The sequence below is a fragment of the Solea senegalensis genome, unplaced genomic scaffold, assembly GCF_019176455.1.
Source record: "Solea senegalensis isolate Sse05_10M unplaced genomic scaffold, IFAPA_SoseM_1 scf7180000013775, whole genome shotgun sequence".
NCBI classification, from domain to species: domain Eukaryota; kingdom Metazoa; phylum Chordata; class Actinopteri; order Pleuronectiformes; family Soleidae; genus Solea; species Solea senegalensis.
In genome coordinates this window covers 101,501-113,917 of record NW_025320890.1, presented here as the reverse complement: position 1 = coordinate 113,917, position 12,417 = coordinate 101,501, and the positions used below count along the sequence as shown (strand labels likewise).

General features: G+C 38.5%; 1 protein-coding gene across 1 annotated transcript in view; it reads left to right on the top strand.

Annotated features, from left to right (window-relative positions):
* The window catches only part of LOC122760592 (usherin-like), a gene marked incomplete at its 5' end in the record, with an annotated part of 107,052 nt that overhangs the window by 47,403 nt on the left and 47,232 nt on the right, over nucleotides 1–12,417 (top strand). Inside the window, one exon of the mRNA XM_044015707.1 lies at nucleotides 7,031–7,229. Coding sequence (XP_043871642.1) covers nucleotides 7,031–7,229 — 199 coding nt within the window. The remainder of the gene's footprint in view (nucleotides 1–7,030; nucleotides 7,230–12,417) is intronic.

Below are 12,417 nucleotides of genomic sequence, written 5' to 3'. Positions count from 1 at the left end.
GACTCATCAAACCAATGCAAGATAAACCTGATTAAAAAGAAATAAACCACGCAAAATAACCCCATCCAGTCTTCACAAGCTTGAGAGGGAAAACACTACTGAAGCCAAAACAATTGCAAGAAATTTGCCAGAGGAAAAGTTCACGAAAAGTTCCTCTCGAGTTTCTCAAATTGAGAACAATGATCATCGGGTCTTTGAAAACTTTCATTCTTCGATTAAAATTGTCTTGATGTTGTATATTAGGGATATACTGCTTTTTTGTCTGAACATTGGTATCAGCTAATATTCACCTGCCATCAGCTTATAAGGTAACATTAGCTGGGTTAAAATACTAAAAAATGTATCGCAAATTTTAACCACATTTTTCATACATTAGGTAAAACAAAATCAGTCTTTCATCTGTTTCCAAGTTATGAATAATTTTATTTTTGTGATATAAAGTATCAATAGTTGTGCAGAAGTCACAAAATACTCTTTTCTTTTTGTTCATAAAAATGTTTTTTGTTTTTTTTTGATCGGATTGCCTAGGTTGTGCTGAAAAAAGGATATAAGACACTCTATATTGCACATTCTTAGAGCCTCTGTATATACTGTACGCTTTAACATGGAAGAAGCTGTTTATTTAATGTTTAAAACTGCATACTTTCTGGATCTGTTCCTATAAGGTGAGATATACAGTATGTCCATTATATCATTGCTAAAACAGCTAATTTAATGGTGACCTAAGACCTTACCACAATACTGTATATAAATACATGACGTCATAGATCACATCATCATGGACTGATGTTTAGATGATATCATCACTTGATATCATATATTAATTGACTTTGAAGATCTCTTTCATAACGGGCATTCAAATTTAGGATTATGTGAGTAATTGCTAATTAAATTAAGAAGAAATACCAAGAACAACAACCAACAACCAACCTGCAAGCATTATCCCCCTCATATTAAACAAATTAGACCATGGAGGGACAGAAACCAGGGTCTGAAGACTCTCGCAAAGAACACGGCCTGCCAGAAAGCACCCAGAGGATGACGGAGAATGAGAAGGCAAGCACAGAGATCTCCAGGCAAAGGGTGGACCTGCAGGCACTGCCAATCCGAGTGTACCTTGACAGAACTGTGGTCCCCATTCTGCTGCAGGGCCTTTCATTGGTTGCCAAAGAGAGACCACCAAACCCAATCGAGTACCTGGCAGCGTTCCTGCTGAAGAACAAGACACAGTTCGAAGACAGAAAGTGAGACGCGTTTGTCAGCTTTCATGGGCTCTCAACAAACACCAATGCTAATTGAAGAAAACCTCTTTAGACGCAGGATGTCATTTCTGCCACTAGAGTCTCTCAAACAAATCAACTACAAAGACCTAGTCTGATGACATCATGAAGCTGCATGGAATCATAGGAATTGTACGGGGAGCTCAACACACTGGCTAACTAGTAATACCAAGTATTTCATAGGGGGTTTGACTCAGAAGATATAGCTGTCATATACGGTTGTGTACAAATGGGATTGTGCCTTTGCTATGGGTTTCACGGTGACCCCGGACGTCACGCAGCTAGTGCTTTGTAATACTTAGGAGAGTCATAGGAGACGATGTAGAATTAAGTTACAGTTCTTGAAAACCTCCATGGTCATTTTACAATAGCGTAGACAGTAGAAGCAGAGAATGTCATTAAAAGACAAAATGAAGAGGTATATTTACCTCGAATGGAAATATATGGATTTTCATGGATTTAAAGTGTTGGAAATGTTTTGGCTAAAGTACACAACTCAAAAAATATATACGACATTAGTCTTGTCGTTTTTTTGATATATCGACATAGAAATGTTATGTATACAGTAGCTTTAACAGGATTATTTTCCAAGTGAATGGATCATTTTAGTCAAAATAGAATCTGATATCTCACATGTGCCTTTTTGAGAGAAAGAATAATGCAAGACTATGGACGCCAACTGCCGTCAAAGTCAAAAGAAGAACTGTGAGGGATGACTGAATCAAGAGGAGGGCGGTGATGCAACATTGTAGATGCCAAGGGAATCGGAAGACAAATACTGAGAGACAATGCAAAGGAAACATAAATAGTAATGGACGGATTCATGCGGCCTTCAGTTGCAATCGGAAAGATGATACAAGTTGTCGGAGTGAAATGAAAAATGGCTGACATGGTTCGCCCTTTACCTGCTTCTCGGGTAAAACTGTTAGTTGATTTGCTAGATGAACGTTAACATTTTGTGCCCAATCAACAATACATTAATTATAATCATTAAGGAATTATTTACCATCCGTGACGAATCTCTTCCTACTCTCAGCCATCGGGAACTCGTATTTACCAATTCCAATAGCACATGAAGGCAACATTAATCCAGAAAGCAGTACTGCAGATTTACTGCCATAAAACACCTCCACCATCCAACCAAAAATGGATGGAAGGGCTTTGAAGACCTTTGTATTTAATTGGAATCAGCCTCTGGCTTTGAAGATCATCCAACACTTCCAACTTGACCGGCCTTATTTTTAAATCGCAAATAGTTCTGAAGCTATTGTAACACGAAAAGATAAATCACGTGAGCATTCAAATTGCAGGATTCAGTAAAGCATCTATGAAGACCTGTGATGCTAGTGTGCTGACCTTGCCGGATGCATACACAATGGAGAGAGGCTCTGGAACGAGACCTGATCAAAATCTATTTAGCCTTCAAAAAGGAGGTGTACACTCACAATCAGCTCGCAATCAGGGTCAACCAGATGCACAATGTTTCAGAGGAGCTGGTGAGAAAATGCGAGCAAAACTGGGTGAAGATAAAAGGATACTACAGTCTGAGATGCAGGGAAATAATGGACGTCACAGGGGCCAGACTGCGGAGCACAAGGATGTGGTGCCCCCACATGTGGTCTCTGGATGCCTGAGACGGAGACGGCGGGTGACAGAACCAGCACCTGAGCGACCACAGGTGTGCCGTCAATGTCCCAACATGCTGCCTGAGGCGCCATTAAAGAAACAGAAGGCCCCTTAATGGTTCGGGAGTTTATTATTAACTTCTTCCCTCATGACTACACAGAATTATAGGAACCTTGGAGGATCAGCTAACATAAAAGCACTCCATTTAAATCTGCATGGCAACTTACGCGCCAAAATTTGTACAGAAGAGGAATAAGAACTACAAATTTTCGGAGGAATTTTTGAAGATGCGTTCATCTTGGTGCACAACAGCATGTTGTCGGTTGCAGGACTTTAAGTGGGTGGTAATGGACCGTGCGTCTGATGAAGTCCTCATGTTAAGATTAGCCTTAAGCCCTTTGTCTCCCCATTCATTTGTGTGAGACGTTTAGTATTTTTGCAATTTTATTTTCCATATTCACTCAAGAATGGTCATAGATCGGCATTTCTAGTTGAATCCCATGGTTTGATTTGTGGGGGGTTTCTTAAAATAGCTGGACAAGTTTTGTGGTGAAATTTCAGCAGAAGAGGAATAAGAAGCTAACTAAAAATAACAATGATGGATTGTAATAGAGGCTGCTTCGATTGTCAAAATAGGCACAAATAACCAGTGCATTTCCCAGAGAAAACTGTGGAGGCCAGCATTATATCTTTGAGTGTGCAGCCTGCAGGAAATTATCATTAGAAGAAGAATGCAGTGCGTAGGCTGCTTTTCCGCTGCTAACATTTTCTGTGTCTGTCTCTGCAGTTGTGTAAGAGAGTATATGGAAGTGTTGTCATGGGTCAATGCTAAATTAAATTAAATGATTCCTCTGCATTTAAGGTGTGGTCTTATCTTTCAAAACAGGCTTATTTCACTGGTTACTGCACTAAAATATTGTCCCAAAACAATGAAAATGAGCTGAAATTATCAGCTAAACTAAATGAATGCCTTTTAGGTTTTTGTGTCTCTTATGTTTTTGCATTTTTTTTGTCAATGAATTTATTGTCAATCATAATAATTTATATAATGACTGTGATGATGTCACGTGGTGAGGACATCTCACAGCCAAAAATCTAATTTAACAGAGTGTTTTTTCACTCTCCAGTTGCAGCATTAGCATCTATCACCTCTAGAAAAAGCTAACAAAACAACACGGAACTCCCCTCTGTGCTCAGGTCGCACAAAAATAATGATTTATCATATAGTGGTGCAAGTGACCACAGTGTTGTAAACCCCCAGTGTGGTAGCTGTGGACGGCGGGTGAATGTGCAGACCACAGAATCACAGGGCAATCTGCTGCAAATGGCACCGGGGATATCCTGCCTTAATAGACTGTCACTAGCACTTCCCCCACCTGTCCCGCACAGTGCTATGCAATTAGAACTCTGCTACTACAACTAAGAAGACACACACACACATACATGTGCACTGCACACACAAACACAAAAGAGTGGTAGAGAAAGAAGAAGCAAAGGAGATGGGGAAGAAAACAATAAGGAAGAAGCAGGTGAGGTGTAGTATCAATCAGCGAGGGCTTCAGTGTGCTGTCAACTCAGATGCCTTTCAAGATTTTTGCTCAAAAGTAAACAAAACGAAACACATATAACCACTTAAGTAAACTAATCTTTAACCGAACTGAACTGGCGTTCTGTAGGACACCGTGTTGAGTAGCACGTGGCGTTCTACTCATAAAGAGACTAAATATAAAATGTACGAGTATTAGGGCCAAACTGAAGAGGGAAAAAAATTATATTTTTAGATTAAAGTAATAATATGAGAATAAAGTGATAATATATATTGTTTTAAAAAGTCATAATATTACAAGAAAGTCATAATTTTCCGAGAATAAAGTTGTAATTTTACAAGCATGAGATTATTTTTTAATCATTATCTGATGTATTATTAAATAGCAACAGAACACAGAATTGAAACGCTTGAATAATAATTATGACTTTATTCTCGCAAGAGAATCCTGTCTTTTCCTCTTTCCTCCTCATACCAGAATTCATATTGAAATGAGGGTCCAGATCAGGTTGGCGTTGACAACATTCTAGTCTATTCCTACCTGGAGAACCTACCCACACAAATCACACACACACCTGTGAACTGTTGCAGACAAGGGTGGACATTTACGTCACATGGATGTCAGTGGATTTGTGGGCATGATAACTACGAATTTGCCTTTACATTTCACTCACATCGAACACAAACTGGGGAACTCTTCGTACCACATTCATAGGAAGGTAATCGTGGAGGGATAGAGGGGAAAGGGACTGCGAGAGACATTCAGGAAAGAGATACGTGCGAGCACCATACACCAGAGGACAGTTGTCCTGGTGTTTGGACAGTAGGACGGAGGACCAGACAGAAAAGGAGAAGACAACAATTTGGACAAACAGGTAGAGTTTGGTGGAATGACAGGAAACAAATAGCAAGAACAACAGCACCAACAGAAGTGAAGACAGAGGAGAACCATTTGGTGTTACCTCTCTCTAAGTGACCAACAGCATTAGATCAGCACCGTCTGTTGTCACAGCAGGTGGGAGCTTGTGCGTACGCCTGTGTTTGTTAGTCTACTGGTGTGTATGTGAGAGGGCTGATGCCAGGTAATTGCAGTGGTGTATTAGGTTAGCCCAAGTTATCCCATAATTGGGACTGTTTGGCCAATTTTCACTGGTGTACGAACTAATTCCAACTCACTCTCCTTCTATCCTCTGCTGTGGGTGTGTGCGCGCTGGTTTGAGCAAACATATGTATGTGTGAGACTAGATGGTAGACAGAGAGCACATAGAAGACAAAGATTGAGTTTGTGGTGCAACTGTGTGTATAGTCGTACAAGGGTATGTGCTGCACAAATATGCCATACGTTGGGTGACTATTCCCATATAGGCCATATTTTAAAGGGAATATATGTAAAATACGTTCAATAGCAACCCTAGCTTTATAAACTGTTACTGCAGTCACAATGCACATTAGACAGCAACAGAGGAATTGAAGGAGCTACACTAATACCCAGCATTATACTGTGTTCATGCACATACAGTATGTAACTGTTCCTCCATTTGTTTTATTTTTCAAATTTACCACATGCATTAATGTCCTCAATATTTTATTATCTATATTTATTCCAAAGACCTTAATTTTGTTGATGTTTTTGAGAGGGTTACTGAGGCTTTTTATGTTTGGTTAAGTTTCGATTGTGCAACAATGTTATACTGTACGCTCCCGTAGAAGCCACAAGTCTTCATAAAACATCATGTTTTATGAATGATGTCATGAACAACAATACCCACAATTTCCCAGGTGTAATAGCAACGTCACAAACTAGTGGAGTTCCCTGTTACTATGGAAATGTTTACAACAATCAATTAAAAGTGTTTGAAATTTAAACAATGCGTGAACTAGAGTCGTATGTCTCCAGACCGGTCTTTTACATGCCCTCGGTCTCGCCTTGGTCTCGATACCCTCTAATCTTGGTATTGTCTTGGTCTCGGTTTAGGCTGTCTTGACTACAAGTCACAGGAAGAGATGTCCGACACAAAAATCAAGCCTAACAATGCCGAACTGTAGATCAGTTAAAAATACTTAACAACAAAAGTGCTTTGTTTTCTTCAGTTAGACAGAAAAAATAATAATGTAATGTAATAATATCGTAATGTATTTCTATATCATTGTCTTGCAGTATATTGATTACTGCAGAATCGTTGTATTGTGATAGTATTGCTATCGTGGACCATGCATTACATATTGTGACGTACCCTGTGATTCTCAACCCTACAGTAGAGTATAGTTTTGTTCCTCTATATGGAACAATGGTTATCTACCTCCCATATTTAGTCATAGGTTTTAACACACAATTGTTTTGCTGTCTTACTTTTTTAAGGTGTAAATTACATCAGCATGAGCAAATATCAACACCGATTTTTTTATCACATCAGAAAGCAAAGCCCTGAATTTAGATGCAGGTTTTTATTGGGTTCTGTTCAGGTTAATTACATTCATAAAAGATCACAGCAGAAATCCATCTGTTATTTGCACCTTTTACATTCTGTGAAACTTAATAAATCTGTTATATTTTGTGCATGTGTGTGTGTGTGTTCAGGTGGTTGCCGTCACAGTTCAGGGTGTGCCTGAGGGCCTGCTGACTCCAGTGGTCACTGCTTTAAGTTCCTCCTCCCTCTACGTGAGCTGGTCAGAACCTATTCGTCCCAATGGAGTCATACAACAGTACCAACTGAACCAGACGGGTTTTGGAACTATTGCTACACACACACGGGAAACCAGAAACTACACAGTGACTGGTAAGATACCTGTTGAAACAACTGATATCTGCTCAACTTTCTTTCTTCATTTCCTCCATTTGTCTTTTGTTTCTCCTTTCCCATGTAGTGTTGTTCTTTTAACTTTCACTTTGTACTCACCTTTTTCTTCCCCCGACTTTCACATTCGTTTACACTAAGGATATTCATGGTTTTTGAATATTAGTTGTTGGCTTTGAAAATGCACTTTAAAGTTTAAATCCTGCCCCATTTTTCTCTTTCGTTGATTCATTGATTTATGTTTTTTAAGGCAATTGGCAGTTTAAGTGCTTTCTTCTTCTCTTTCCTTTGGTTTAACCCTACACACAGACACAAACATACTCACATGCACAACACAACAAAAGCAGTTTTAGACCCAGCGCTCTAAGAAACACTCAGAAATGAAGATTGTCTTAATATGTTGAAGCTATTGAAGAAGAACTGGGTGTCTCAGTGTTGTTGGCCCTTTACCATCAGCTACAGCACAAACATCTATATGAAGCGCCGTCAAACAAATGTTAGTTGTCTGTATAAAAAGTCTTCATACTGAAGACAGGGGACAAAATAACAGTGTGGCTCAGGGAGTAAAAATCCTTTCTATTTTCTAAATTCAAGCCTTAATAAGTAACCATTGAAGGTTTACTCACAACAACCTGCTCCTGTAGTAGCCACAAGTCAATGAGATATCAACATCATGTTTTATTCATGATGTCATGGAGAAGTATTACAATACCTACAATCTTCCAGGTGTAATAGCAACTTATCTGACTAATGGAGCTCACTGTTACTATGGAGATGTTAACCACAATCACTAAAAATATTTCATTTTAGTATTACAGTATTATTTTTTTTGCAATACTGCTGCAAAACTGATACTCTTAAAACAGTGCTGGAGCCACTCATGGAGCAGCAAAGTGAACTAGGTGTTGAAGATGAAGATGAAGAACAGCAGCTAAGTTAAGCAATAAAATGAGGCACCATAACTTGTATTTTAATTGAAAATTTTCATTAGTCATCATTTTAGAACCAGTGTCAAGTGTCACCACATGTGTTCCCCTAATATGTGCTGAGTCAGACATGAGGAACAGTAGTTTTCAGGTGGAGAAAGTCAAGTGTGTGAGTTGTGTTCAGACATTTTAATGGACCACAAGATTTTCACCATTTAAATTTGTCAACAGCTGTTGCTAAGCAACAGGACATTATGATATACTGTGTAATATAAAGTGTAAATATAGTCACACACGAGACACAACGTAATGGTTTTTGGAACCACAATAGTCCACTTAAAAATATTACATTCCGACATATAATCATGTGATGAGGTCTTTTAAAGCTGAAACTCATTGGCATTCCCTCCACAGCTCCCCTCTGCTCTTGACTTGGCCTCAGACCAGGCGACGGCTTTGCCAGTAGCCAACAGAATCTATTCCCATGGCGCCTGTGGTTGGCTTGCATGGTCAGGAGTTTGTGTGCCTACGAGCATGTGTGTTTGTATGTGTAGGCACAAGGCAAAACAAACAATGCCAAATAGAGATGGTAATGTGCTGTAATACTGTACCAGCCCCATGTGCCAGTGTAAGCAACCAGCATGCTTGTGTGAAATTCCCTTGCACCCCAGTGAGACACTGGAGAAGCCTGCTTCAGTGTTCAGCCAAAACCACTTCTCAGACAGGCGCTCACTTCCTCCCTCTCTCGCTCTCCCTCTGTCTCTGTATCCCTCCTTACCCATGCATATATTAGGAATATGTTCATTTCAATTAAGTTTTATTTGTATAGTGCCAAATCAAAACATACGTTGTCTCAGACACTGTAAATCATTTCCTTTACAAGAGAAGAGAAACCCAACAACTCATACAATGAAATCTCTGACGGAACCAGACTCAAAGATGTGTGGCCGTCTGCCTCGACTGGTTGTGGTGAAAGACAAAGTGGGGGATGAAAAGGGAAAGAGGGATTTGAGGTAGAGACGGAAGAGAGAGACCAGGAGGAGATATATATCATCTGTATCAGGTTATAAGTTTAGACAGGACAGTTCTGAATCAGTTATGACATTTTTATAGTACTACAATGTCATTTATACACACACAGTAGCCAAGATATCAATTTTAATCATAGCATAATAATGATGACAATACTGCTACTGTTATTGCTGGAAGCATACATAACAGTACATTTGTTTCCATCCAATTTATTTGCATTTTTAAGCATATATCCTCTCATTCTTCATGGCGCAGGTTTTTAAATTAGAATACCCTAAAAATTGATGTTTTTTAATTTATTCACTCAAACATCAATAAGTCCAGCCTATACCTGAGACAAAAAATTACATATCTTGTATTACATTTACTTTTTCATCATATAGTAATTCTCTTAGCTGCAGCTTTATATTTTACCAAGGAAAAATTGGTTGATTCTTCCTTCCTTTTTGCTTTTTCCAAGAATACTATCATGATTCAATTAGTTTAAAATTAGTATATCAGTTAAAACGTTGTTTTAGGGTTTGTTTTTTTATTCTTTGACACACTCACTCCTATGCACGAGTCCACTTACACACACGATTTCCTTTAAAGCCAACTGTCAACAAAAAATCACAACTGTTCTGTTGAGATTCAGAAACTGGAGAGTAAAATGTTAACAGAGATCGTGGGTATTCAGTAATTTCACTCGCCAAAAAAAGAAAAAAAAATGAAATACAGGATTTACAGACAAAGTGAAGGAGTGAAAGATGCATCATTCACAAGAGAAGTGGAGGAATGAGTGAGATGACGGAAAAGGTGGATAAAGTGTTTTCCATGAAATATGAACAGAAATAATTGCTGTGCTACTCCCTCATCCTTAATGTTTAATACGCTATTATTCATCTTCCCCGCGTCTCTGTGACGGCTCTCAATGACAGACACTCAGAGAACTCACACGCTCACTCGAATCACGCAGACTAGAATAATGTGCTTTCTTTTTTTTTTCTATTTCAGACCAAATCGCTCTCTCAGAATTGTAACTTATTTGATCTGACAGATATTATGTCAGACGGCCATAGATGGGTTTATCAAGAAATCTTTCTGTGAATTATTTAAAGCATATCAGTCATAAATATAATAAGGTTACACTTGGGTTACAATAATAACAGTTGAGTAAAAAACAATAACCACTTGTCTGCTACTACTGTCCTGTCTGTCAAAGGTTTCACTTGTAGGAGATTTAAATGTCAACGTTGCTTCCTTGTTAATTAAGAGTTTAAAAAAAAAATACATTTTTAGCAATTTGTCGATCTGTGAAAGTACAGATGGTTTTAAAATTCTGATTGATTGATTGGTTAGTTGCACATTTATGGTTTGTTCTTTGGCCTTTTTACTGAGTGTAAAATGTGCATAGTGTTTATATCCAATAAAAAAAACATTGGAGATTGAGTAAGTGCTGAATCATGTCCATAATCATGTAATGTTGTAATAATGAAAGCAAACTAAATCAGCAGCAGCCTTCATGTCGCCAAAATTCTTAAAAAAAATAAAAAAACAAGAAATGTGGTTGCATCCTCTATTTCCTGTTTTTCAACAATTTGCCTCGGGAGGAAACAGTATTTTTTATTAATATAATTTCTTCTGCAGTTCTGAAGAGACACTTCACTGGAAGAATTAAGCACTACTGTACAAAGACACCCCATGTGAATCGATATTAAGTATTGCTATCATTAGCTCCTAATGAATTATTGCCTGCAATTATATAGATTATGACATTAATCATGTGTTTAATTGGTCTTTTGTAGGCTCATTATTAATTCAGAACAGCAGGGAATAGAGTATGTTCTTTTATTTATTAATGCGTTTCCCCCCACAGCTCGGGCTCTGATTGGGCCGCGGTGGAGGTACTAGACATGTAGACATGGGGAAAAGGAAGAGAAGAGATAGAACACACCCTTTGTACTTATTAATCCGTTGTGTTAAGGATGTTATCGCACACCTGTGTAAGAGTTAAGAGTTCGCCTGATGCGTAACCCTGTCATTAACTCTCTGCGTGTAACTTCTCAAACTTCGGTTGAGCCGGTTTTAAAGAGCAGCTCAGTGGGACAGTAAGTGATGAAGAGGGATGTTCTCTGAGATGAGGAAGATTCACATTACTCTACCAAGGTAGTCGTGCCGGGACGCTCTGTCCTGTTTAGGCCCCAAGGTTGTCCTCTTTCTGTTGTCTTCATGAAGGAAATGGATTTATTATTATGGGGTTTTATTTACTTAGGGACAACAGGTACAAAATTAGAAGAAGTCTCTTTGGTATTCCTCTGTGTGTGGAACATCATGATGATGCTCCACAAATAGAAAACAATGCGTATTAAACCGCTAAATTACTGTCAACAAAGCTGTACTAGGCAAAATAACAAATGGAGCATTGGAATGACATGTTTTTAATTTTCTGAACTATAAAAATGAATTAAAAATAGATTTTTTCCAGGAAAAACTTTGAATTCCCCTTTGCCGTGTGTGTGTGTATATACATGTCTGTATTAAGCTGTGAGGACAAATTATGATTCAAACCTGTCTTTGTGAGGACATTTTGACATTGTGAGGACATGTTGGCTGGTTCTCACAACTTTAAAGGGTTCTTCTGGTTTGAGGCTTAGAGTTAGAATTGGTTAGTGGGTTTTTTTCATAATGATGCTGCTGTGTTTGTTTAATTCACATTCTATTACAGAGATGGATATATTTGATCTTTTACTCATACAACTTGACAGAAACACAGTGTCGAGCTTGTATTTTCTGTGAAGGAAGTGACTTTGACGTCGACTTTTTGTCAATTTTATTTACAAAAAAACATGTTGTGGGGATGAGACATGTGTCTCTGATCCACTCTCTCTGATGATCGGATAACACATTTATCTCTGGGAATATTTTTTGGGTGAAATGGCCCTTTAAGGGTTAAGGTTAGACATTTAGGTTAAGTTAAGGTAAAGAGCTAAGGAATGCATTACATCTATGAGTGTCCTCAATGTTCAAGAATGTGTGTGTGCATCTGTGTGTGAACCTGATCTCATTGTTCCATTCCAGACGGTCTCTGCATTAGGGAGCCACAGACAGGAAGTCAAACTCTTAATTATTTAGCAGAGGTGTTATCAAAGCTCCTCTCTCTCTCTCTCTCTCCTTCTCTCTCCCTCGCTCTCTCTCTCTCTCTCTCTCTCTCTCTCATTCTTGATGCATTGTCT